Below are 26,955 nucleotides of genomic sequence, written 5' to 3'. Positions count from 1 at the left end.
CGCAGTGGGTACCTGAGGGCGGCCGTGGCTCTGGGTGGCGACGAGAGGACGGCGATGGTTTGGGAACGCTGCTCTGTGAAGCCCTGACTCTTACTGGGAGACACCTGCAGGGGGCGCACACGCGCAAACAAACAAAAAATGAAAACACAAGTCAGCAAATTTGAATACTGTTGTGTGCGTGGTTGCTGAAATGAGTCCGAGTGTGTATATGTGTATCTGTAAGTGTTAGTGTACAAGTGTGTCTGTAGGAATTTGTGTGTGTCTGTTGTTTGTGCGTGCATGTCGCTGTTTGTGTGTGTTTCCTGACCGTGCCGCCAGTGAAGGTGACAGGCGGCGACTGCCATGAGATGCTGAATCCTGAACCGTTGGTGGGCGTGAAGCTGTAGGAGGCCGCCGGGTTGGCGGCGCCGTTCGACGGGATGGACACTGGGGCCGTGGCCTGAATGTGGGGGGTCACAAAGTTGAAGCCCGGGGGCAAATAAAAGGGCGGGGTTCTGTTTTGGGGTGTTCTCACCTGGTAGGCGTGGTCGGCATGGATGAGGTAGAGCGCGCTGGGCGCAGAGCGGCTGAGCGGCGTGGCACTGCCAGAGTGTGGCTCCTTGGTGCAGGGCGGCAGCGGGGGTAGGGGAAGGGGCGCGGCCCCGTGGGCGTCCGGCAGCGGAGGCGGGGTCAGGACGGAGGGCGACACGGGCGACAGACTGCTTAGGCCTTCGGCCACCGCGTCCGTGTTGAGCTTGATCTCCGTGTAGTAGAAGTCTTCCTCACCGTCGCTGCAGTCCGAGTCGCAGTTGCGCCTGCAAGCCGGAAGTAACAACACAGGGAGTAAGAATACAGGAAATGAGCTCAGCAAACAGGAAGTGGCTACTGTACGTACCCAAGGTGGATGGTGCGGATGTGCCTCTGGATGCCGGCGGCGGTGCTCAAGACTTTGCCGCAGTTCTTCCACAGGCACTTGAACATCACCTTCATGGAGTTCTGCATGGAACAATGTAGTACAGTTAGCTAGGTGGCGAAGCTAACACTAGCAAAGCACATTTTTAAAAGATGAAACTTGTCAATGAGACTTTGGTAACTTGTTTAGTCTAGTGCTCTTTTAGCTGGTTAGCTTTGCATTGTCCTTAGCCTTATGTAAGGCTAACAGACAAGCAGGATAACTTGTTTACAGAACATTCGCAAAGAGTCTTCAAGGCCAAGATTTTTACAACTTAAAACTCAAAATGTTTTCTTCAGGAAACTGTTTACTCTTTTGGCTGGTTAGCTTAGCATTGCTGCTTGGATTCGTACTAGCTAATATGGCTAACTAGGTCACGTAGCCAAACATTATAAAATAAACAAGTAAATCAGAGTTGTTTACTCTTTTTTTTTTTAGCTGATTATCTTAGCATTTTCATTAGCTGTGAAACAGTGAACCTTGTCAAATAAGTTGACTGTTTCATCTGCTTAACTTAAATTATTAGCTAGCTAGCATAGTATTGTCATTAGCATGCTGTGCTGCTAACATGGCTAACTAATCCCCCATTGTGCGCCCACCTTGCGCTTGCGTGGTATGGGCTCGTCAAAGAGCAGGCTGCTGCCGTCCGTCTCCTCCAGGCTGGGGTCCTCGGGCCCCGTATTGGGGGGTCCCCCGCCGGGCACTCGGAAGGGCTTGAAGCTGTCGGCCGAGAGGGGCGGCGACGGTGTGGACGGGTTAGACTGGTCGCTGGGCGCCGACCAGCTCCAGTAACCGCCCGACGAGCTGTTGCTGGACGGGGTGAAAGGACCCACAGAGCCGTTCTCTTTCCAAGAGCCGCTCAGAGCCTCTGAGAGGGGGGGGGGAAACAAAATTTTTATGCGCTGCTGAATTGATTATTAGCAACACAGCACTGTGGAGTTTACCAGAATGGCAATTAAGACTAACATAACACAAGATAATACTGCACAGAGACATTGTTTACAATACGCCATAGGACGTCACACACACAGTTTACTCCGGCGCCTATTGAGACTGCTCAATAGGTGCTGCTAATTTAGTTAGCAAGCGGGGGGCTGTTAGCTTACCGCTGACTTTGACGGGCGGACTTCTGACCAGTGGGCTGGTGGAGAGGCTGGTGAGAACCATGGCGGCCGTCACCTTGTCCATGTCCACTTCCTCCTCTGACCGCCTGTGCAAACAAAACAAAACAAACAAAACAATTATTCAACTAGCAGCTACCTGGCTAAAATATCACTGAAAAAGTTGAGTGACACGGTTAGCCTCTGAAGAAAAGCTCATTTAGCATTTATGAACAGCCGCCAGCGAGCTAGCTGGAATTACGTGCGTCTTCCGCTCGTAAACAAGCTACTTTGGGACCTCCAGGGGGCTTCGCGGGAAGGATGTTTTATTGTGAGTTAGCCCAGATGATTGGTTGCGCACACACACACACACACACACACACACACACGCACACGCACACGCACACGCACACGCACACACACACACACACACACACACATATGAAAGACATTGATCAGAGTTGACTTAGCGATCCGTTGGGCAGTTTGCCGTTAATTACGCACTTGGACACCAACTCCCGCCGCTCGTGCATCACGTCTTAATTGCCAGTCCTCTAATGCGCTCGTCACGCCGTTATGATCGTTCGCCGTTACCGTGGCGATGGCTGATCACGTGACGGCATCCCCCAAGGTGACCAGGAAGTGGAGGAGGAGGTGTGTAAAAGCGCTCAGTAGTTTGATTGATGCGTGGTGTGTAATGACATCATTGTCAACAGCGCAGACATGTTCATCAATTTCATGGCAGCTAACAGACGGACACTTTTTGCTTGACTCCTTTTCCCTCCTCCATACTCTTTTTTTTCTTCTTTGTCTCCTACTATTTTACCTCCTCTTGCCATCTTCTTTTGCACCCTGCTTTTTTGTGTTAAATCTTTTTTTTTGTAACGTCCAAAACATGGCCATCAGAAGTCACCTAGCCCTGGGATTGCAAGTAGTAATCGGTGTCAAGGAAGTATGTTAAAGTGTTTTGGATGCTAGTTACTAGCAGGAGAGTTAATTACTTGCAAATAGTGGGGGTCTAATTTTACTTTTTCTCTCTTTTCCTCCTCTCACTGTTTTACCTCTTCTCCTGCTTTTGTCTCCTCTTTCCTTCTCGTTTATTCTCATCCCTTTTTGTGTCCTCTCACCTTTATTCCTTGTTTTGCTTCTTCCTCTAGCTTTTCGCTTCTTCCTCTCCTCCTCTCCACTCCTCCTTTTGTATCCTCCCCTCCTTCCTGTTCTTTGAATCTTCTTCTCTCTTACCTGCTCTCTAGCCTCCCTTTTGTCCCTCCTCCATTCCTCCTTCTGCCTACTGCTTTCTTACCTCCTCTACTCTTCCTCGTGTCTCCTCTTCTACCCTCTTCTTCCAGCTCCTCATTTTGTCTCCTTTCTCACCTGCTTCGCACTCGCCTCCCCTTTCCCCCTCTTCACTCTCCCTCTTTTTTTCTTTTCTCACCTCTACTCTTCTTCCTCATTTCTTACCACTTGTATTTTTCCGTGTCTTCTTCCTCACCTCCTCTCGCTCATCCTCCTTCTGTCTTCTTTCCTCCCCTCTTCCTTTTCTGGTATCTGCTCCTTTCTTATCTCCACATACTCCCCCCTTGTCTACTATCTTGAGTTTCCTCTTTTGCTGTTCTTCCTCTGTGCCTCCTTCAGATCTTTTATTCGCCTCCCTTTGTCTCACTTTCTACCTTTATTTACTCATCTTGCACCTCCTCTCCATCCATCTCTTACCTCCCCTCTACTCCCTTTGTCTCCTGCCCTCTCAACTCTTCACACCTCTTCCACTATCTAATCCGATTTTTGCTCCAACCCTTAAAGGTGCGACAAAAGGAGGTTGGAAGAAGGTTCTGGATAGGAGGCAGATGTGTGTGTGTGTCAAGATAAAGGAGAAGGAAAACTGTGTCTTTGTTTTCCTGGCGGATGTTTAACCCTTTTTGCGTGTTTGTTGTATGTTCACTGAGCGCGTCACAGTCACATTTTTTTGCACCCCCGGCGACACAACACAAGCTCAAGTGTCAAGGACGCATTCATGGTTAGAAAGACATGAGAAGATTGGTTGTCGGTGAGGAGGTGGGGGGCCTGATTCGTGGGTAATTTACACCAGTCGCACCCCCAGATGGCTGCCACCGAGTGAGTCACTTTATGACACACACATCTGTGTTTAATACGCTTGGAAATCAGGAACCCGATGTGGGAAGATGCCATAGACATGCATCTAAGTGTTTGAAAATTGTTTTTTAATACAATAGAGATTCAAACTGTGGCTTTATTGCTGTTTCTTGCTGTACTTTTTCTGCAAAGTGGTGAAATATGGCTCATATTTGAACGTTTTTATTCAATATGGAGCAGGTGTCCTGTTGTGAAGATGCTTTTTATGTTAGTGGGAGACTGCCTCCTTGTGTAAACATAAAAGGTATACTTTCTATCAAACTCCCCAAGATTAAGCCGGAAGAATTTTGGTTAGCAACAAGTGACCAAACAAGTGGGTGACTTCAAAATTGGGGAAACAAACGTGAGAAGCATCAAAATTGCTAATATTTTAAAATACATATATTTAATACAGAGAAGGGAAGAATTTCTGAAATTATTGTACAAAAAAAACATTTCTAAATCAGAAAAATTCGTTAGTGTGCCAATGTTCCTGACAAATCTTCCTGTGATTGAGGAATTCTGCCTAACAACAAGTGACCACACAAAGACATCTCAGCAACTATGCTATTGCTTGTTTGATAGCTACATTTTTTTTTTCTTAGTTGTTTCCACTACGCACTTGGTACACATGTATTTTTAGGAACATTTCTGCGTGGCACGCCAGTGTAGGGAGGATCCAAACACACAGCTGCCGATTGATTGTTGGACAGAGAATTGTCACATCTACGCTGACAGTCGCATGTAAGGAAGCCTTCATAACTTGTATCACTCAACCACAGCAAAGTGTACCGCTGCGTGGAAACCGGCTCAGCCTTGGTATTTAGTTACCCCGTATAAAATCAGCAGGGAACACTCCTGATGTTTTCCCCGAAACCGGCCCCAACTAAACTTAGCGAGGTCAATCTTGGTGCGCGCAAACGTGGAGAACAAGAAAGCCAGGTGTCTTTGGTTTCCAAGTGGGCCTGACGGTGATCAATCATTTCTAACGAAGACCACTGAACGCTGTGCTGGATTACAGGAATTCCCCGCCGCCCCTCAAACGCGGACCGCCCGCTCACTCCCACGTTCTGTAGGGCCCGACTGTCTTCCCCGTATCTTGCCAACATTCCCGCCCACGCGGACGACCTCTTCATTAGCTTGTCGTGTATTTCCATTGTAGGGGGAAGGTAAACCAAAGGGCGAGAGGCGTTTTATAGCCACTGAACTATGACGCCTTACTTCCTGTGCCGTACAGGCTGGTTGCTGTATGGTGGCAGAGAACTCACTTCAAATAAGTAGTTTGTCAAATAGTGGACGATAGCCGAAACCTCATAAATCACCGTTTTGGAAAATTTAACATTTTTTCAAAAATCTATACTTTTGGTGAACAAATTACAAATTACTGACCAATCAGAAATGTTGAAAATGCCTTGCTCTCTTTGATGATGCAATATTAATGATTTATGATGATAATTTTTGGCCTGACACTAGCAATCTTCTTTGTCCTCCGCGAAGAACGACCAATATAAACATGGAGCAATTGTGATCATCTCCTACAATATTAAGAACAGTACAATAGTATGTATTTTTTCATTAAAACACATTTAAACAATTTCAGTTTTTTGGGGGAAGGCTAGAATGGATTAATGGCAATGCAACCGAAAAGTTGCGTCTGTTGGACTTCCTGTGAGGAAGTGCGTTACATGCTGGCTGGGTGGCCAAACATGAGGGTGCGCGGCAGCTTTCAGGTGCCGCCGGTAGCTGCGGGCTGAAGTTTGCATCACACGATGAGAGCGTCCCTTTTTCCGTCCTTGGAGGTTGTATCAGGGCCCAAACTGAGTCAGATCATGGACGGTATGGAAGGGGATCCCGCAAGACTGGGACCAGGGGGTGTCGAGTTGAACTCCCGAGCAATTTTCACAGAACTTTCATGTCAGCCCCTTTCACAATATTTTTTAAAAGCTGGACGGTCAAAGCTTTCATACTCTTCTCTGTGTCGTTCTTCTGTACTGGCAGCAGGGGTCGACTGTACTGAGGAAGTATTTCACACTAATAATGTGATCATGGGACGCCATGTTTGCAGGTTTATATCACTTCTTTTTATCCAAACATTTGGGTTGTGCGTGAAAAACGACTAGGCGGATAAAGAAAGGGTCTTTGTATTTGTATGTGAATCATTTGGACCAGTATCGCCACATTTTCCGGAGGGCACATCTGTTCTGGAAGACACACAACAATCAAAGACCCGTGTCATGGTCGTAGTCATAACAACATATGCACTGGCTCGGGGGTCAGGGCTCGCCTTCCACAACCTCCTCGTGACTCTAGCGCTCTGACATTCAGCGTTTCCCATTCATGGACTTCACTCGAGGTAAGCAAATGTGATGCTGATTTGGTTATTACACGATATTGAATATTAGGGGAAATTTAAGTCGATTCCTAAGAAAACGCCGTTGACAACACTTTGTGGTTACATACACACGCGGCAACAGGGTGTAGTGTACGTTAGCTGGGCACCGCGCCAAAGACCCTGTGACCATTTGTGTGTGTGTGAGACCGCTTGCCAAACGAGCACTACTGCTGGCCAACAGCTATGCCGAAGCAAATCAACAGAAAGTGTGTCACATGCACATTAGCCTCGCTTTTGTCCCGTTTCTGCCTCCCACACTGGACACATTGGGACAAACAAATAAAATAAGGATGTCAACCGTCTCATTGTGTCATTTACAGCTTCACAAGAGGCAAAAAAAAAAATCAGTTTGTGGTTCAAATTTGGTAGCCATCAGAAAAAAAATCTCTCTGATGTGCGTGTTTTGGAAGAACATTCTGGAAAATGGCCAAAATTATCTTTAATGTTTGATACAGACCAAAATGGCAGCCTTTTCAAGCATGGGCCACGAGGGACATGCCTACCAAATTTTATGCTGCGAAGTGAAACAGGCTCTGGGGGGGGGGGGGAATGTTCAAAATAAATCTTGACCCCTAGAAAATGGCTATAATGACCCTAATGGTTGCTTCGAACCAAAACGGAAGCCTTCCTCTGTCTGTTGAAGCATTTTTTTGTGGGTCCAATCATGAGGGACATGCCTACCAAACTTTATGCTGCTAAATGAAACAGGCTTTGGGGGCTGAATTTGTAAAATAATTATGTGAGAAATGGACAATTTTTGTTGTTGTTGTTTTTGATCAACACACCACATTTTTTTGTCATGCGTGACACTGCAGCCAATTTTCATGAATGGATGACAAATAGTGCGGCATAAATGTCACAATAAAGTGTGTATGCAAAAATATGCTCAAGTGTATATGCTCTCGTATTGAAAGGATGTGACAAGGCTAGCGAATATACAGTGTGTGTGTGTGTGTGACAGTTTGATGTACAGTGCGGTATATAGGTCCTCGGTTTTTATTATTACGCACACACACAATGAGAAACCCCCTTGAGCAAGCCAGATAAGGGGGGGAAATGATCATCTGCTCTCTTCACTGCGCTTTACCTTGAGATGATTGACACACACTCACGCACTTCAGAAGCCGTGTGCGCCCTACATTTCCGCTATACATTGGGGTGCCTTCATGCTACCTCCTATGGGGGCAAATAAAGACACGTGGATGTCCTATATGTGGCATGTTGGAGGTCTTCCTTCGCGGCTTGTTTCTGGCACAACCACACACACACACACAAACACAGTAAACACAAACATAGGATGAGAGGGTCTCCCTCTTTGTCCACTGGAGCAGCAGGTGATGAGAAAACCAAGCAAGCCTTGGTGAAATTTTACGCGGACGCCATTTCGGACGCCATACACGTCGCTATACCGCCTCGAACAAAGGCACGCGATGGCAATCACGCCGACCTTTAGCGCAAATCATCAGTAAATAATCCCCCCTCCCCTTCCGCCATATACTCCTGCCTAACGCCATAAACCGGCTTTCATTTAGGGTGAGGCACGCTCGATCTCTACGATGCGGCGGCGAGCTAAACAAAGAGACGAGGCTCAGTGAAGCGAGTAAATGAAGAGGCTAAACGTGCGCGGCTCCAGAGGTAAATATGAGAGGAAGTGTCCCCTCCCCACCCTCGCTTTCTCCCATCCTTTGTCCTCGATGGCTTGATGTTAAGGAATGAGCAGTAAAGAAGAAGCTACGACATAAACATACATTTTGATTTGTGGTGTTATTTTCATTTTTGAAAAAGTTTTTGGAGCATAGATGTGAAAAAGCTTGAAAGCTTCGGAAAGACTGATTAGCTGTATTTCTTTCACAAACTAGCTAACTGTCTCTTTGTTTGCTTGATGGACATTTTTTTCCAACTAGCATTTGTGCTAACATTTTTTACATGAAGTATATAATTTACATCATATCCAGTCATATTATGTACATCAAATTTGAAACAAAACTCAAATTCAAATGATGTTTTGGCAAAAAATCAGGAGGAAGAGCAAACATTGCACTTTGGCATCTTTTTATCCATTTTTAGCTTAAAGTGGAAGTCAAGACAGTCCAAAATTGTCTTTACATTAATATTTTCTACGCGGCCCCACTAGTCTTAACACGCAAAATGAGGCCATTTTGATCCATCTAAGGGAGCGGCCATTTTGCCACTTGCTGTCCACTCAAATTGACATCGCAGTGCTACGCTGGCTTCGGTAACGACCAATCACAGCTCACCTGTTTACTGGGTTTGGTCATGTGATGTTCGTGAGCTGAGTTCTTAGGCACTGTGATGTCATTTTCAGTCGCCAGCATGTGTCAGTACAAGACAAAATGGCCGCCTCCTGGATAAAAACTTGGATTTTTCTGCTTGATTTATGCTCCAAAAACACAATATTAACCAGAATACTGTCTTTTATAAACTAATAAAGCCACATAGAAGATATTGTAAAGAACATTTTTGACTTGACTTCCCTTTTTAAAACTGATTTACACTTCTATGTAAGTTGCATATAAAATATTGCAGCAGCAAACTTTACTCGTCTTTGTCATATTTGGAGGAGAAATTGCCAAGCATCAGCAAGCCTTGGCCATGCATGCAACCGAGAATGGCCAACATGCGACTGTTCATTTTGCCATTCATTGTGCGATGGGGGACGCCCTAGCCGCCACTACCTGCCGATTAGAGCGCTACACACGCACGCACACACACTCACTCAGCCTTTTAATGCTGTCGCTCTCAATTTTATCACCTCGGCTGTACGTTAAGCGTGGCGACGCGCACGTAAGTCCAGCCGCTCATCTCCCAGGAGGGCCGTCGCAGCACCTGGAGGAGGGGGGCCCCCTTTCCCAATTACACTTCCTGATGTGTGCGCGCGCAACGGTGTGTGTGTGTGTTTGCTGAAAGTGCTCACGAAAGTCCATGGTGATGGAACCGACGGAGGCGTTACAAAAGGGATATCAGTGGCTCCCATCGCCTCCAGAGAGGACAAAGGATCCACCAGCCGCCACTTTAACATTTACCTAAAAACATCTGACCCCCGCCAGCCTCATTTCCCCCCCACCTCTCGCTTGAGCTCTATTTTATGTACCGTTGTTAACCTTTATTTGCTTGCAAATACTCTGCTTGGACTCGTTATTTTGCCCAGCCTTTGTGTTGGCCTTTATCACAGCAAACCGGTAAACAACCATTTCCAAGCGAGCGTTGCTATGCAAAACACTTATTGGGGTACAGCGAGGACAGCGAAAGCCGGTATTTTCCCGTCTAGTGTCATGGATTGAGCAGACAAAGTCAACCTGGCAATTTTTTAGATCTGCGAGAAATTGCCGTACACCCAAAAAGGTTTATAATTACATGTAGATGCCACATAATGGCGGCAAAGCACTTTTTTTCTATTAGACAAGGCTATGTGACTAATTGAAGCTCCTCCCCCTCAATTCAACATAGTTCCTTGGCCCCAAGATACCACAAGATGGAGTCATATTTTATATGAGTTTAATCACTGCAGTGGATGTTTATCTTAACGTGGGCGAGGGTCTGGCCCAGCCTGTCTGTGAAATTCAGCTTCGTATACAACTGTAATGACTAACCGATCCCTGTAGATGGCAGCGTTACGTCACTTTGATTTTGAGATCAGCACAGCTTTGAAGCCATGCAATGTGAGTCACCATTGCTTTTGCCATGTTTCATATGTGCATAATCTGTGAATTAATTGCTTCATTGCCATCAAAAGCTCTCTCAGTCTTGCTCTATGGTTTGAGATTTCTCAAAAGCAAAAAATATTAGCATCAAAAATCAAACTGGCAATTTTCCACTTGCGGATGTATGAGAAGCATCACAAAGATGTAATGTAGCCTCTTAAAAATAAATAAATAAATAATTCAAACATGCAATTTTCCGCTTCAGAGGTTGGATCAAAGCCATAACTAAGGCGGGATGTCACCAACGTGATAAAATCGATTCATCGACTTTTGGGGTCAGGCTTCATTTCCTTGCCACTTTGCTAAAGGTATGTGGTATTTAACTTATCCCACTCCCAGCCATTTTCACTGAAGCAACCCCCTTCGCTCCCGGCTGTTTTACTCAATTCTGACTGATTTTGCGAGGTCCACCGAATTTTCTGTTCTATTGCGGTAAAAACATGGAACCTACCAAAAGGAAGATGAGAGTCTCTTCTTTCACCAGGATTTTTCTTTATCTGTTTCCATTTTGCAGCAATTAGCATTTGAAAATAGCCAAGTTTCATCATTATTAACAAACCTGTTAAAAACACTGGCAAAAAGAGCTTGTTGCAACATGGCCCTGACTGATCTCTTATACTCTGCTGCCACTTGCTGGTCGTTTTTTTATAATTACTACCCATTGGTTTAAGCGACCTCTTTATGTCAGAAGTTGAATGGACTGTATGCCACGGAGGAGGCGGGATTTCCGACTTCTGGGTTTTCACTCATCAACTTTGTTTCTGTTTCTGGTTTGCGACGTGTGGGCCGCACCCAGTACTTGCGCTTCCGCTTTTGTGCCCCTCGGTTGTGCGTTCCCGTTGACGGGTGCGAGGCTGTGAGTGTGTAGTGTCTGTCTCAGTGACCGAAGCATTTCAAATAGCCGAGACGCCCTCCCGCCGATGAGCGGGAGGGCGCGGTTGGATGGCGCAGGGGTGGGGGTGCGAGTGTTAGAACGCAGCCAGCAGTGGCCAGAAACGGATTTTAAAAAAACGATTTTATACGTTTTTGGGTTTGAATGAGTTAAGATGTTTCTTCTTGGATGGACACAGCAGTGGAAAAAATTCTGCAAGAAAAAAAAAATCCAGCAGCAAAATTTAATTTAAATTTTTAATATCTTATTTTTAATGAAGGGCAAAAAATTAAAAAAAAAAAAAAATCAGATTTTTGTGAAAAGAAGAAAATATTTTTACTTTAAGGCCATATTGGCCATTCTTATGAGCAAGGGATGCTGTGTTGTGCGTAAAAGGAAACAGCGGCTAAATTCTTCTGCCAGAATTGAGCGGAATATCTCCATGAAAAAAGCGACGAATGGCGTCACCCCGATCGACACATTTGCATCGATAATTGCAAACGAGCTCGCGTGCCGCAGGTAAAGCACAGCGGCGCATGTAAATGAGCGCGTATACCATTAACCGCTATTGTATGCAACACATGCGTGGCGAGAGTGGCACACGTGTGATTGTACGCCGTCACATGTGCGGCGCTGGCATACCAGACAGGACAAAGAACGTGAGAGTGCGAGGGGGAGGAAATGAGCAGAGATGAGAAGATTAAAGAAAAGAGAGGATGAACGAGAGATGGAGAGGTGGAAGACATCGTTGTAAGGAAGCGAGGAACAATGGGGGACCGCAAGGATGGACAGTGATTGGAAAAACGACAAATGAGGGAAGATGGGACAAGCGCGAGAAGGTTGTTGTTCTTTGTCTGGGTAACAAACCGCAAAGAGATACTAAGGAGTTGTCACCAAATACAGATTAGAAAAATGTGGACTAGGAACTAGAGAGAGCTCAACTGGTATAGATTTTTTTAGGCCGATGCAGATTCCACTATTTAGCAGTATAAAATTCCGATAACCGATTAATCGGCCAATCATTTAAAAAAATATATAATTGAATAATATAAGTTCTTTTTTGGTCCCACTTACAACATTAAAGATAATCATTTCTGAATCCTGCTGTATTTAACAGCTAATATCGGCCCGATTAAATCGGCAAAAATTCGATCTCTTTAAACGTTTATTTTATATACATCAACACGTGACTGCATGAGAAAGATAATGACAAATTACCCCGACAAAAAAAGGTAAAAAAAAAATTCTCCCACTTTTTCTGTAGTAAAGTTAAAGAAATACTACAAGACAAAGTATTGTAAAACAGTTTAACAGTGCCTGTAATTAATCTTTATTGTTGTAAGCATTAAGAAAACAAAAAAGACACTGTTATATTATTATTATTATTTTTCAATTAATCAGCCACTGGTGAGCAGAATTTTATTCTGCCAAATATCGTAATTGGCCACTGTTTTTCCATTTAATTCTTTCATTTTGGCAGACAACAGATGTTTTTGTACAAATACTTGTCGCAATTATGACTAACTACTGCATTAACATAGATTAGCTATAGATTACATCACGTGCAGCTCTGCTCATAAAGTAGAGAAAGAGAGAGAGAGAGAGAGAGAGAGAGAGAGAGAGAGAGAGAGAGAGAGAGAGAAAATTAATCTCCGATGCTAACCGCTAACGGTGGTGTTCCATTTCTCAAAAGAAAATAGAGGCCTCTTTGACGGGCTGAGAGGGAGCGAGTGATGGTAAACACATCCATTTTGGGCCCGCGGCCTGCCGGAGCCAACACGCTCACGCACACACAAAGGAACACAAGCCCTGCCTGGGTTTTGGCAGGACATCGTGCCCCCGCCTGATCCAAACCCCAGAGACGACTCTGCACAGGCCGCCTCCTGATCCAACTGGAGTCAAGTTCAACGAGCGCAGCCTGAATCAAAAACAATAACAAGCCCGGCGGCGGCTGATTAGCTGACCGAGGGTCCGTGTCGGCTACCCCGGGGCCTAAATGAACTAAGACGGGACCCGAATTGTGGCGCTCCAAAGTTCGCTGTATTGTATTTTTGGGTGGGTTTTTATAGTAAAGAGTGACATTTTGGCGTACAAGTGCCACACCTTAAGAGTTGCTTGAGATACAAAACATGACTGAAGTGAGCTTCAGACACTCCGCCACCAGGTGGTGACAGTGAACTTCACAACATCCGCCCACCATCAGTTCATATGGTTACCTCGGGTTCCCCAAAAATACTTTACAAATCTTTTGGTGTATTTTATTTTATTTTTTTGCAGGTCTAGAACGAATAAATGACATTCCTATTCCCTTCAATGGGGACACCTGATTTGAGATACAAGTGATTTGAGTTACAAGCACAACCATGAAACAAATCAAACTCGTAAGTCAAGGTACTATGGTAGTTACATCCTGTGATGCCCTCGAGTGTGGAAAAGAAGAGCCGCGGTTGCCACTTATTAACCGTCGTGAGAGCGGCAAACCACAAACACACTTCACAGCTCACTTCACTGCTGTCGGCCACTGCTCAAAGCCAATATCAAACTCCAGCAGACTCCGCCTCTTAAAGACGCAAGCATGTTTTCTATACATTTCACCCTTGCACCCTTGAAACATGTTTACAATGTGTTTAAAAGGTGTGTTTTCATACGTTTAAATGTGTCTAAGGTGAATCGTGTCGTGCGTTTTCGGGTCTGGAATGTCTTCCCGCCAATAAAGAGGGTTCACTGTAACACTATGCATAGGAAGCGCAGCGTCGGGGAGGGTTTGGCGCCCCCGCAACTTGCTCAGCGCGGAGATAAGAAGAATTAACCTCCCCCTCGCGGTTGTCTTTGGTCGCAGGTAAAGGCGGCGAGGCTAATGACGGGTGTCTGCGATGAACAATGGGACGAGCAACAATGGGATGGGAGCGCCATTAGCCACAGACGTAATAACGTTCATTGAAGGTCAACTGTTGCTAGCGTAAAACATTTGTTAAACATTAAAGCTAATTTCTTAACTTGATCTTTCCTGAAGAAATAGACACTTTGCTACAAGTAGTCGAACAGCTTGTATTACAGTGTAAAAAAAAAAAAAGTCCCCATGCTGAGTTCTCTCTCAATTTGAAAGTGTAAATGTAAAAAATAGTGTAAGGCAGTTATGCAACAATTAATTGACAAAATCAAATAATTTGACCACAAAAAAATAGCCAAAGCAAAATCTCAATTTCGAAAGAATCATTTTCTCATGGGAGGAAAGCATTCGTAAAAGACAGCAAAGGTTCACCACTAAACAGCCAGCCAACTCATTTGCTGACACCCATGTCACTCACCAGAGCAGACCCCGCCTTTTGAAGCCATACACACTCTTAAGTCACAGATACGACAGTAGGACGTGAGGATGGGGACCCCAAGGGGATAAAATAATACCTGCACCTCACATGCATGGGTTTAAGTTTATTATTAATAAAAAAATAAAGCAATCTTAATCAATGCGATCATCAGCAAAATACCCAATTCTAAAAATATTCAATAGCTGCAACACTAGTTCATAGTAAAATGTAAAAACAATGAAACATTTAAGTCCATCCTTTCAACACTTGAGAAGTTCAGAATTATGTGCGCCATTTTCTGTTGACAAAGTTTTGGGTCAAATTCCAAACGATCCAAATTCAACTTGAGGGAAGCCAATAAGCTATAAAAGATCCCCCATCATCATCATCATCATCATCATCATCATCATCATCATCACGAGAAGCCGTTGTCTTTGTTATTTTGTTACGTTGGTATTCGCTACATCTGGCCAAGTACTCGAGCTAGCCCGCGAGCCTGGCAGATCACCGACTCGCCTTTAAAATTTCCTGCTCAAGCACTTCTTTTATTTACAGTTCTGGTCAGCTGCCCGCTCACAAGGAAAAGACGCCAAAGACACCCAAGGCGGCCCTCTTATTGGATTGCCACGTAATAGGAGATTCTCGCTCTTGTCTTCTTCGGAAAGATTTATGTAGATCAGAGGCAGAACAGATGCTCATTTGATGCAGTCGAACAAATGGCAAACTTTCAATTAATAGCTCGCCAGGACATCTGTTGCATGCTTTTAAACCAACGTCTGCGTTATTAACTACAGGGCGTGGATCGGAACCCGCTTATAAACACTTGATGAAATGACGCTTTAGAAAACACGAAAAGCATCGACGCTTGCCCGATTGTTCACTTAGGTGAAATTAAACGCCGCGTCTGCCGCTAAGTTAAACACATTATCTTCTCTTTGGACGCCAAAAGACACCGGACGCATCTGTAGAAGCAGACGGCGAATAAAAACGAGAATCTGATGCCCCTCGATTAAGAGGACCGGACCGATCGTGGAAAAACGTAAGCGTTCCAGGGACTTGAGCGCTCAATCTATTTGAGATACAGTACAAAAATGAAGAGATTGGACTCAAAAAATGCACACCAGTCAAGTAAGATGGAAAGGAAAAACAGGAAGTTGCCATCACACCCGACTGCAAGAAGCGAGCTGGCTAATGATGGACATTAGCATGAGACCGGCGCCAACGCGTCCACTTGGGGAGGGGGTGTTACCCAGCACCCCTTCCTGCTAAGCTACGATAAAATTAATGACAAGGAGCAGCACTCCAATTAAAAATCTGGCCCTCAATGATGACACCCGTTGCCGTGCGCTTAAATGGTACATCTCCGGTTCTAATTGATACATGCCGCAAAACACACATTCACAAAACGGACAGGTCAGAATGGAAAAAGCTTCAAAATGAATGCCTGGAATCAGAAGTGGCGAGGAAGGGAGTGGGATGGGGGCGTCTTTAAGGCTGAACAAAGACAAGTCTTAAAAAAAATAACTAAATAAATATTTACAACATTGTGATCCGAAATGTACCTTGTCTTTATTATTTATCTTTTTAACCTAAAAAAAATCCCGCCATTTTTTGTATAAGACCATTTAGTTATTTTTTTTATTTTAAAATATATATTTTTTAATTCTCCGACATTTGTTTCCACTCATTGTTCCTCCTGAAGATTTTTTTTTTTTTAAGGTTTTTGCTGTTTTTAAATTAAAAAAATGATAAAGATAATGTTCAGAATTCTGCACTAGTCTGCATTATTGAGAGTTTGTCACAAAACGTGTGGACAAGTTTCTGAAAGCCCAATTTTGTTGGGAAATAAATAAATTCCAGTTGGACTCACGAAGTAGTAAAGTCATAGTAAACAAATGTACCGGTACAAAAAAACACTTCCAGGCTATAAAACAAACAAATGAAAAACAGGATGATCACTGAGCATGCCTTGTCATGTGACCACACCTTCTTCAGAAACTAGCCCCGCCCCTAACCTCAAAACATCATATGACACTTTCGAAGAACTGAAAAATGATTTACCTTTTGTTGCATAAATTTGCTTGCTCAAACAAGCCCAAATAAATAATCACTAAATATGCTGAATTTTCTGATCGACACGTTCAAGTCAGGTCTGTGAATTGACGACGGAAGCTAAAGTCCGGCGGCTCATTAGCGCATTTGTTTTGGCCACAAAGCACGGCAGCGGCAGCCGTCAATTAGGCCCGCCTCATGTAAATCTATACGCCGCCGACGGGGCTGTAAATGCACGCCTGTCGATAGAATCAATTAGAGCCTTTTCTCCGAACGCAGCACTTTGAGTCGTCGGTCCATTAAAGCCCGGGACTATGGATTAGCGCGAGGGGGCCGGTATCGCGTCAACGCAGGCCCGACGTGCTATGCATTATAGATAGCGAGCAAGCAATGAGTACGCACGGAGCCTCCCTCACAGACACAAGTAGGACAAATTAGCATATCGGTGATGTTTTTCCCTTGGATTGATTCATGCCGCCGCTGCTGACAGGATGCAAATAATACACGCAAGAAAAGAGCAGGTCAACTCATCTCCTAAGAACCAGCGTCGTGTTTAATCACAGCTACATTGCCACAATAAAGCGACAACAAATTTGGGGGGGGACTGAACATGTATGTTAGGCATCATCGTAAGCGGAAACTTGTCCCAAATTGTCGCCCCGTACGCGCGTGGGGGGGGGTGTTAAAACGGTGAAGTAAATTTAACGCAGAGATGTGCAGCGTCCCGCACGGCCGACGGATTTCAAGCCAAGCGTCGGCAATTCCGTGCTCGCTGACATTCAGGGCGCTTAATTAAAAGCGGCCATTTGCATATAGATTTCAACTCCCGAATCCATTCCGGCATCATCACAGGTAGGCTTTGTCGAAAGACGGCCGCAACAGATTCCCGCACGTGCACCCATCCCCAATAGAGGCTGTTTAAAAAAAAAAAAAAAAGAGTCAGAAATACACAAGTGACGACATTTAGTCCAATTTTTCACACACGTTCTGACGCTAGCTGTAGATTAATAAAATATTATAGCAACATTCATCTGAAGGAGCATGAAAACGTGTTTACGGGAAAGTCAGATTTACGACCGTCTCTCCAGAAATCCCCAAGAGTGAATATTTATAAAAGCTTGGGTTTCAACGAATATAACCCTGAGCGTTTTGGCTCCGGACTTTGCGCTGCACGCTGGACTATTTCGGACACGGTGGGGCGATAAATCTTCATCGCCAACGAAGGGATCTGAGGACGGCAATCCGGCGGCCTGGCTTAACGACGTTGTGGTTTTCCAGCCTTGGACCAAAAACGCTTCCGCGGAGCCATCAGTGAAATTTCCTTTTGCGAGGCACTTGTCCCTGGCGGAGGTCCCTAAAGATGGAGGATGCCAAAGGATACAATATTTGAGTCATCTGCCTCGAGCAAAACTTTCACGCGCATCGTGCAGCACAAGTGGCGCTTTTGTGTGACGCCTTCATCATTTCCTGACGCAGAAAGGTCTGATTTTGATCCTGTTATACTCGCTGGTGTTACGGCGAGGCGCTCTAATTTTAGAGCTTTTCCACCGGTTGCGCGGGAATTAATTTGGGGATTCTTCTGATCCTGCTGTCCCAAGGTGATTGCGGACGGGAAACTCAAGTTGCGGATGGTGGATGAAGCTATGCGCTTGAAACAGGCACTTTATCCTTAAAACGGTTTAACTTGGCCACTAAATATGATACCAATGTAAGTATGCTAAGCTAATCAGGCTAGCTACAGCAAGTTACAGTAATACTGTTGTTGCAAAACTTTCGCCTGGTATTACGCACATTACACCAATTTGCGGTGTTTAAATGAAAAGCACATTTGGGTTATTTTTAGTCCCACTCAGATGGTATCGGATGTTGGGAAACGGTGGAGTAAATAGTTCAGGGGGGGCTGGGGGGGGGGGGGGGAGCTTGTCACTTAATCAGATAATCAAACGTGGAGGCTTGGAGATAGCAATCGCTACCAGAAAAAGGGTTTTCTTTGGCAAATGCTGACTCCAGCTGGCGTGTGCTTCTGCGTGAAAGGTACCAACATGGAATGGAGGCGTTGAGGTAGTACCAGAGGCGGTACAGAACTACCAGTATGTCTGTGATGCTGCAATTTTTCAGAAGACTCCGCGTGGAAGGCCAAAACGGTCTTTTTGCCTTGTTGCAGTTCTGTGTGAAAGGTACCGGAGGTCAACTTGTGAATTTCCGTGAAGTATCAGAGGTGGAACCGGGTCACTATGGCGCACATCCTGCTAGTCCGGTTAGTTCTCGACAACTCTTAAACATCTTGCTTTTGAGCAGAACAACTGAAGGTTGCACTTCACTTCCCCTTTTCAGCAATTAGTCGCCGCAATGCTATTTGTCAAAAAGCTAAAGCGCTTGCTACCCCCGCTTAGCTCAAGTTACAATTGGCCGCTTCCTGCGTGTTGGGAAAGAGCTCCTTTGCCTTGGCGCAAGGAGGTGGAAGGTACGGTGGAAAAATGGACACTGATAAATGTGTTGTAAACAAATCAGAAATCTGCCACAATGAGCAATTTCCGCATGGCCAGACGAGGCACCTTTCATACAAATATTTTTGAAGGGAGCGATGTGGAGTTAGGTCGAGGAGGGAAAGCCAATCAATCAAAAGGTACGGGACCTATTGATGGAAGTAGGCTGAGGTAGGCGGGATTTTTAAGACATATTCTTGCTTTATGGAAAGGTAGTTTGGCTGTTGGCGTTATAATGCGATGCAGTCTTTCGGCACAGTTGTAGTTATCAGAAATTATAAGCACAGGGGGTTAAAAATTGTACGATAATATCGGTGGCCGATAATTAGCGGCAATTATTGACCAATTTGACGTCATACAGATAAACCAGATATAAAAAAAAAATGAATTGGCCCACGCCCATTGAAGTCCAGTTTCCACCGGCGCCTTGTAGATCAACAGCACCAATGGCGGTCGCTGTTAACCCAGGCCTCGACCGATCCGGTATGGAAGTCATATACTGTATTTGATTCGGCCAAAGTCTTACGTCGGAAGCCCTTCCTGACACAACCTTCTGTATTTATCCGGGCTTGGGACCGGCACAAGAAGACACTGGCTTGTGTCTATATAGTATATTATAGTATATATTAGTATATATTAGTAAAATAGCATTATCGTGCATCCCTAGTCAAAATGGTGACTTCACACTCCAAAATGAAGCCTAGTTACTATCTAACGAAGCTAACAAGGCTAGCTAGCTACATGATCCTGCTCGCATTTTTTTAATTCAAGGTACCTTTTACAATTTTTTTTCAGGTTCTGGGTACATTTTTTAATTTATGGTATGTGATTAGGGCTAAAAATTTGAGTTGTCCTGATTCAATCACGTGATCAGAAATCGGGGTCGATCATGAGATTTTCAGCTAATCAACATAGGCTGAAAAAGATCGATTTTTAATAAAATATTTTTGTTTACTTCATTTGGAGCAGTGACATATTGGGTTAGCTTGAATCGTTTTTGTTTTTTTTAACCTGTAACAAATGACTGACTTGAATGCAAAAAAAAAAAAAAAGTGATCAGGACATCTCTACTAAAAATTGTGCTTGGGCCACTGGTGCTAGTGCCCGAGTTATCTCGAGAAGCTGACGCAAACTCTTTCCTTAGCATCATTTCCTTGTGTCACATGAAAATGATGGATGTCACCTTGAAAAGCGCACTGCATGCCCTCCATCAGCCTGAAATTTCTCAAACCTACGTGTCGTTTTTCAGCGCAGGCGAGGCATTCAGGATGTCTCGCGTGTGGCTAACAAGGAAGCTGGCGGGCCGGACATTTTCTCGCTAAATCACCAACGAGAAACTTTTTGGAGGGCGCAATTAACAACCTCAAGGTCAGGATTCTCTTGGGAGCCAGTGTGGAAAAATGAAGGGAAAAAAAATCCCCTGGCATTTTCCCCCCACTCTGTCATTCACCTTTTTTTTTTTTCAAGTTAACAACCCCCATGTCCCCTTTCCCGCTCGCCTCCATTATAGATAAATGTGAGTGTGTGGTCCCAGGTGCGCAAGGGACGGAGATCCCAGGCTCTTTAATCTTACCGCAATAATAGCCGCGCTCGGGGTTCTATTGGCCGCTCGGGCAGCCCTTTTTTTTTTACAATTTGGATATTTTAGGATTTACGGCGCCGAGGCTTTGATGTGGCAGTCTCGAAAATAATGACATGTCAAGTGTGTGTGTGTGGGCGGGTGAGGGGTTTGGGGGGGGTCAATTGCGGAGCTCTATTTAGGATATTAAAACGTCAGCATGACTTTAAGAAGCCGATTAACGGGGGATGCATGACATGCATAACATCGCAGAGCGGCTACATGCTATGCTAATCGCCCCTAAAGTTACCGTCACCACACGGCGTAAGATGATGTTTAATACTTTGCAGGGAACCCGTTTACAAGATGTGGTAAGGCGCCAGACTTTCTCTTTTTACGTACTTGGGTAAATTTCTCATTCCTTTATTTAACCAGGTAAGAAACTCATTGAGATTAAAAATCTCTTTTCCAAGAGTGACCTCGCAACAGGGGCAACAAAACACACAATAGTTTCAACGATTTAAGACAAAAAACTATATATATATTTATACACAAAATCCTCAACAAACTATCAATAAATTCAACGAATTTGCTCAAACTTTAAAAACGGTCACATTACCCAATAGCATTTGTTTCGCGTTCCTTTACAATAGCCTTGAACTCTCCAAGCGTGATAAGTTCCGACAGGTTCAAATCCTTTTGTAAGGTATTCCATGAAAAGGGAGCAGCATATTTGAAAGCTGTCTTTCCCAACTCTGTCTTGACCCTTGGAACAGTCATTTGTAGACTTTTTGGAGAGCACTAACCACAATGCTGCTGTTTTGGTTAGCAAATGGCCTCTGCAGCCAACTATGTATGTACGTATGTAGGTATGAATGACGTAATATAGCACTTAAATGGAAGCCTTGTTTGTGAAGGATGTGTATGAAACACCGACCACCTAATGGGGACAGGGCGTTTATTCGAGGCACGGCCTTTATTTCAAGAACGACGGTTCGATGACATCACCATTTTGATACACAAAACGGCTGTGGCCGCCAGCAGCAGACGATGATAAAAGTGGATGTCACACGCTATCACCTTCAGTCTGCTCTGACACAACTATGTCATAAACCTTCACTGAACTTTGCTCGTATGAACCCCCCCCATCCCGGTGGCAAATCACACTCGCTGTCAACTTGTGTAAGCAAACACACACACATACACTTGTCTTTGTATCACCGTGGGGACATCTCATAGACATGATGCATTTCCTATCCCATTCCCCTAACCCCAACCATCAAAAATGATTGCCTACCCCCATTCCTTACCCTAGTCTCAACCATAACCCAATTCAAACCTAAACTCTAAAACCAAGTCTTGACCCTCAAAAAGAGGTCAGATCTTGTCACCACAAAGGTAGTTAAACCTGGAAAAAAACATGTGTATGGGCCCCACAATGTAGCAAAGACCCCCCCCCCCCCCAATTATCCCGAGAGGTTGACGAGAAACGTTTTAATCAATTTTGTCAAATGAGGGCCTACCTGGCGTGGGGGACGTCGATGCTGGAGGACACGACCTTTCGCTTCTGCTCCAGCAGGGACACGGACCGACATGTGTCTACTCGTTTTCCGTTTGTCTCGCGGTGGTCGCCCTCCGCCGCCGCCGTCGTCGCATCGGGGCCGTCCAACTTGTGCCCATCTGGGCCACCGTTAATGGAGCTCTGAGTGGGGGAAGACACGGGGTCAAGTCTGGACGAACCAAAGGCTTCTCAAGTGCCTGTGAGACTTGTAAACATTCAAAAGGTAAATAGTCATAAATTATTCTGACTCACATTTAAATGTCACTCGCATGTTATTATACGGGAGGGGGAACCAGTATCATATTGCTAACATGAAAAATAAACGGTTGGGGTGGAAACGGAAAATTAAAGGGACTGGGAAAAACACATAATTGATGAGGCAATTCATTCATCGTCAATTTTGTTTGCTGAGATCAAACAGTTTGAACATTAGCATTGCGCTTTAATATAGAAAAATAAAAAATGCTCATTTAAATAATTATTTAATTCAAATGTTCTTGCACATAACAGTTTTTTTTTAACCAAAATAAGTGTTTGAAAAGAACTTTTTCTAAACGATTAAGTGCAAATGCTTAAAAGTGAAATCCAACTGAGCTGTGTTAACAAATGTACTGTACTGGATAAAACTGAACTTTGGTTTTAATGCTGATCAAAGTCAACGTACCACTAGTGGTAGTGCTTGTTAATTGATTTAAAACTTCTGATTCTTAAAAAAAATATATCTAATATTTATTTTGAGCATGCATGAATTTTTGGGGGAAAAATCTCTTTGCTTATAACAAAAATTTGAAAACCATAAAAATCAAGTGGAAAAACACTCAAATTGTTTTGTTGTATAAATTGTTTTTTGTATTCATTTTGAAAATTTCAATTGTAAGATAAAATAGGTTACAAAATATGTAAACTTATTTAGAACTTTTTTTATTCAAAAATGATTTTGTATAATTTTTATACAATGAAAATTGTAAGCATTTGAAAGCTACAAAACAACAAATAAAAACAATTGCTTAAAAATGTCTAAAATATTACAACTAAAAATTTTATAATTTACAAATTATAAGAAAAATCACAATTTAAAAAAAGGGAATGTTCAAAACAACATTACTTTCACACAAGTTGAACACAAACGTCGACTCCTCACGCGCACTCGGCAAAAAACGAAAGCAACAAACAAAAGCAGCAGCAGCAAGATGGATGACGAACGCTGCCGTCGTTTTGTTCCGTGTAGCTTGTGACATTCCACACGCAGGAAATTACATTTCATGCCAATTGTGCCTGGGAAGCTGCACTTTTTTTCCCCTCATACAAGCAAAACTTCTGAACCAACAGCAAAACCTGGAAAGTGGGAAGTACAAAAGCGGGTGAATAGTCTTCTTTGATTTTAAGGTTACACGCAGTTTTAGTTTTGTTTCTGTGATGATGGCCATTTTTTTCGCCTGTGTGTTTAATTCCTGTGGTGATGAGCAATTATGAAATGACCTCTACTCCTATTTTATTTATGTGGTGATAGACAATTACGATATTTTCTCATTTCTCTTTGGTGATGATCAACAACGGTTCTGCCATTTTCTTGTTTTTGTACTTTTGCATGACTTAGTTTGAATACTTGTGAGCCTTTTATTTTTGTACAATAAAAAAAATCCCATGATGTTTGGGAAGCACAGCAAGCTGTAGTCCATGAAAGCAGCAGCATCCATTCCAGACCCGACCAATCAGCGCCTGCTCCTGAACAAAGGCAGTCTCCCGCCACCCATCCCATCCGCCACGCCTCTTTTGTCCCGCTGCCAAATCACAAACGCACTGTCAACAAGTGGCTATGGACGCGCACACGCACGCACCCTCCCTGGTTTGTTTGGCAGCGCGGGCACGGAGCCAAAGCGCTCAGATTCCTCGGAGGATGCCACCCGCTGCCGACCTGGGGGTGCCCGCTTTGTTGGCCCGTGCAGCTGCGCCAAAGGGGCACCCAGCGTACCCTCACAAACAACAACCCCCCCATGTTTAAAATAGCAACACACACACACACACACACACACACACACACACACACACACACACACACACACACACACACACACACGCCTCTTCCTCATTTTACGGCTTGTTTTCGACCTCGGAGGGACACTTGTGACCATTGTGCACTGCTAACCACTTTTGTGGACACTACACACACACACACACTCACACACACGCACATGCATGCAGGCTATTTAATTTCCTGAGGTTTCAAACGTAAACACAATGAGGCTAAAGTTGAACAACTTGGGGTTTTACGCAAAAGCATGCCTCATAATTGCGCCACACTACTGAAAATTGGTGAGACTTCAACTCTGAGAGCAGCAGAGTGTGAGGACAACCATAGAACAGGAAACGGAAGAAATTAACTTACAACAACGTCAAAAAGAGACACAAATGAACTTTTACCATTAGTACACAAATTACATTTTGCTGTATATATTTACCTTTGCTATGTATTATTGTTTTATGAATTAAATGATACAAAATACATTGAAGGCATGCTCTCAGAAACAGACCAATTACACTCAACAACAAATGATCCTTTATCGCCACTAGGGGTCAGTATTGCTGTATACCTTCAAAGGTGAATAGTTCACTTTATTTTTGTTTTATAGAACTTCTTTTTAACACTTGTAGCACAGTTAAGAACCTTTAAATGCAATATAAAAAAACATTTCCTCTTCCTGGCATTCATCCTCACAAGGATCGGAACCCATCAAACTCAGCCTAGCAACACAACAAGTGACATATCGAGCTACTGAAAACAGTAATTTAAACTTTTGAATGGATGGCCTGTTTGTCCATTTGTAACAAATCGCGGTTGTATGTCCAATTAGGGGGAGTATTTTTACTTTAAGCCGTTTTCAAAAGTAGTTCACTTTTTTTTCTACTTGTATAATTACGAATGGTCAAATGTGATCAAACAAGTCAAAGTGTAAAGAAGACATGCTTAAAACAGCAAGACACTGTATTGATAGTGTTGACATCATGCCATGTGACAAATTACAACAACAAAAACACAACCAAGCACTGTTTAAAAAGACAAATACGTAAATGTGGAATGGAATGCTAAAAACGAAATAATTTGTCAAAAAGGTTTCCCTTTCTTTTAGCTGCTCTGCCTTTTTTTTTGGTTTTACAATTAAGTGCTAAAACGTGATGTAAGGGATGTCATAATAAGAATAAGACATGATGATGCTGACAAATGTCTTGTGTTGCATTACGCATTATTTTATCATACCAGGTGACAAAAACAAAACAAGCAATGTTGGGTTGTAATACAAAATGAGTGTCATTTTATGTTAAATAAGATAACTAAAATCCAAGAATATGATTGCAATAGCCATGACAAATTAAACAAATATACGACATGCTTCAAGTAACAATGTCATGTGTTATGTATTGTTTACATCATGCCATGTGACAAAACAAGTGCCGTATGTGCATACAAGTGAATGTGTCGCCATCTTATACAAAATCGGATGCTTAAAACGGAATAATTGTTGGCAATTCTTGGGAAAATGTGTGAAGGTGAAGGCCACCAGGGGTCCAAATTTGTTTGCCTCTGCTCAGTCGCGCATTAATGCACATAAACACGACGCAGGCCGCGCAGTCGACCCCTTTGTCCACATTTCACAATGTCTCCAAAATGTCATGACAGCCCGCCTTTTTCTTCGTCCCGGTTTAGCACCACGTCGTTAATCACGCCCCGGTCACTGACAATCAACGCGTCCCGTGGAGGAAGCGCTTAATACGGATACAACGACACCTCCGGCCGCCCCCCTTCCACGCACCTTCAAGCTGGACTTGAGCGGCCCCTTCGCGTGGTTCAAGCCGGCGGAAGCTATCTCGTCCTCGGCGAACTCCTTCAGGCTGCCGTCCCGCAGCAGCACCGTGTAGACGCTGCTGGTGTTTCCGCCGCGCCGGGCCCCCGCGGCCGCTGCGTCCCCGCCGCTCTCCTGCTTGACAGCCTGGACCACTCCGGTCACCGGGGCGCCGTCGCCGGTCGGGCTCGGCGCGTACACTCGGCTGCCGAGGACGGAGCGCTTCACCAGGCGCCGGGTGTGCATTTCTACGCGGGTGTCCGACTCGAATTTACCGGAAAGGGGAGTTATTTTTTTCCTTTTCTTAATTTCTTCTCTCTTTTTTTTTTTACAGCATGAAGCGGCCCGGCTGGTAAACAACGTCAAGGGGCGGCAGGAGCGTGAGCCCTGACAAAACGTCCGGAAGCAGGAACATATTCGACGGTCTTGACACTCGAACGGACGCAGTCGTCGTCTTCGCCGACTTCCACGGTGTGGACAAGACAAACAATTCGCCCCACGTCCAAAACCGGCTGCCAATCTTCCTCCTGTTTTTCCCTTCCCTCGACCTGTTTGTTTTCGATCCTGCCTCGCTAGCTGGGCGAGAAGTCGGCGACAAAACGCGGAGCTGGCCCACCCACCATCTTACATGTACACGATTGAGCAAAATGGCGGCTAATCGATCAAACCACCGTCTTCTCGTCGATGAATTCGCTTCAAAATGTCGAGTTAAACCCTTCCCCTTGACGCTTTTCGCTGTCGTTTATCCACAGGACATGAAATTGGTTGAAAACACACAATTTCTAGGGCTCCGCGTCCACTGCGGTGAGCTCCAGTCCGGGCTCGGCTCCAGCCTCAACCGGCGGAATGCTGCCCGTAAACATGTGCGGTCCCGCGGTCGAGACGCTCCGCCATTGGCCGCCGGAGCACACGCCTCCACAAGAACGAGCCCCCACCCGCACAACTCTCCAAAGCTCCCAACCCTCCACGCCCCACGCGATCCTCCTCCCGGCTTGCGCTCTCGCC

General features: G+C 44.5%; 1 protein-coding gene across 1 annotated transcript in view; it reads right to left on the bottom strand.

The window, feature by feature from the left end:
- Positions 1-26,286, bottom strand: part of znf704 (zinc finger protein 704) — a 28,803-nt gene extending 2,517 nt beyond the window's left edge. Inside the window, exons 1-8 of the mRNA XM_077549012.1 lie at positions 25,921-26,286; positions 22,074-22,252; positions 2,038-2,141; positions 1,531-1,799; positions 875-975; positions 515-794; positions 308-439; positions 13-104 (exon numbers count right to left, since the gene is read on the bottom strand). Coding sequence (XP_077405138.1) covers positions 13-104; positions 308-439; positions 515-794; positions 875-975; positions 1,531-1,799; positions 2,038-2,141; positions 22,074-22,252; positions 25,921-26,196 — 1,433 coding nt within the window. The 5' untranslated portion in view covers positions 26,197-26,286. The remainder of the gene's footprint in view (positions 1-12; positions 105-307; positions 440-514; positions 795-874; positions 976-1,530; positions 1,800-2,037; positions 2,142-22,073; positions 22,253-25,920) is intronic.
- Between the last annotated feature and the right edge of the window lie 669 nt (positions 26,287-26,955).

The sequence above is a fragment of the Vanacampus margaritifer genome, chromosome 17, assembly GCF_051991255.1.
Source record: "Vanacampus margaritifer isolate UIUO_Vmar chromosome 17, RoL_Vmar_1.0, whole genome shotgun sequence".
NCBI lineage: Eukaryota > Metazoa > Chordata > Actinopteri > Syngnathiformes > Syngnathidae > Vanacampus > Vanacampus margaritifer.
The sequence above is the reverse complement of the archived record's forward strand: the minus strand, read 5'-3'. Positions and strand labels throughout refer to the sequence as shown.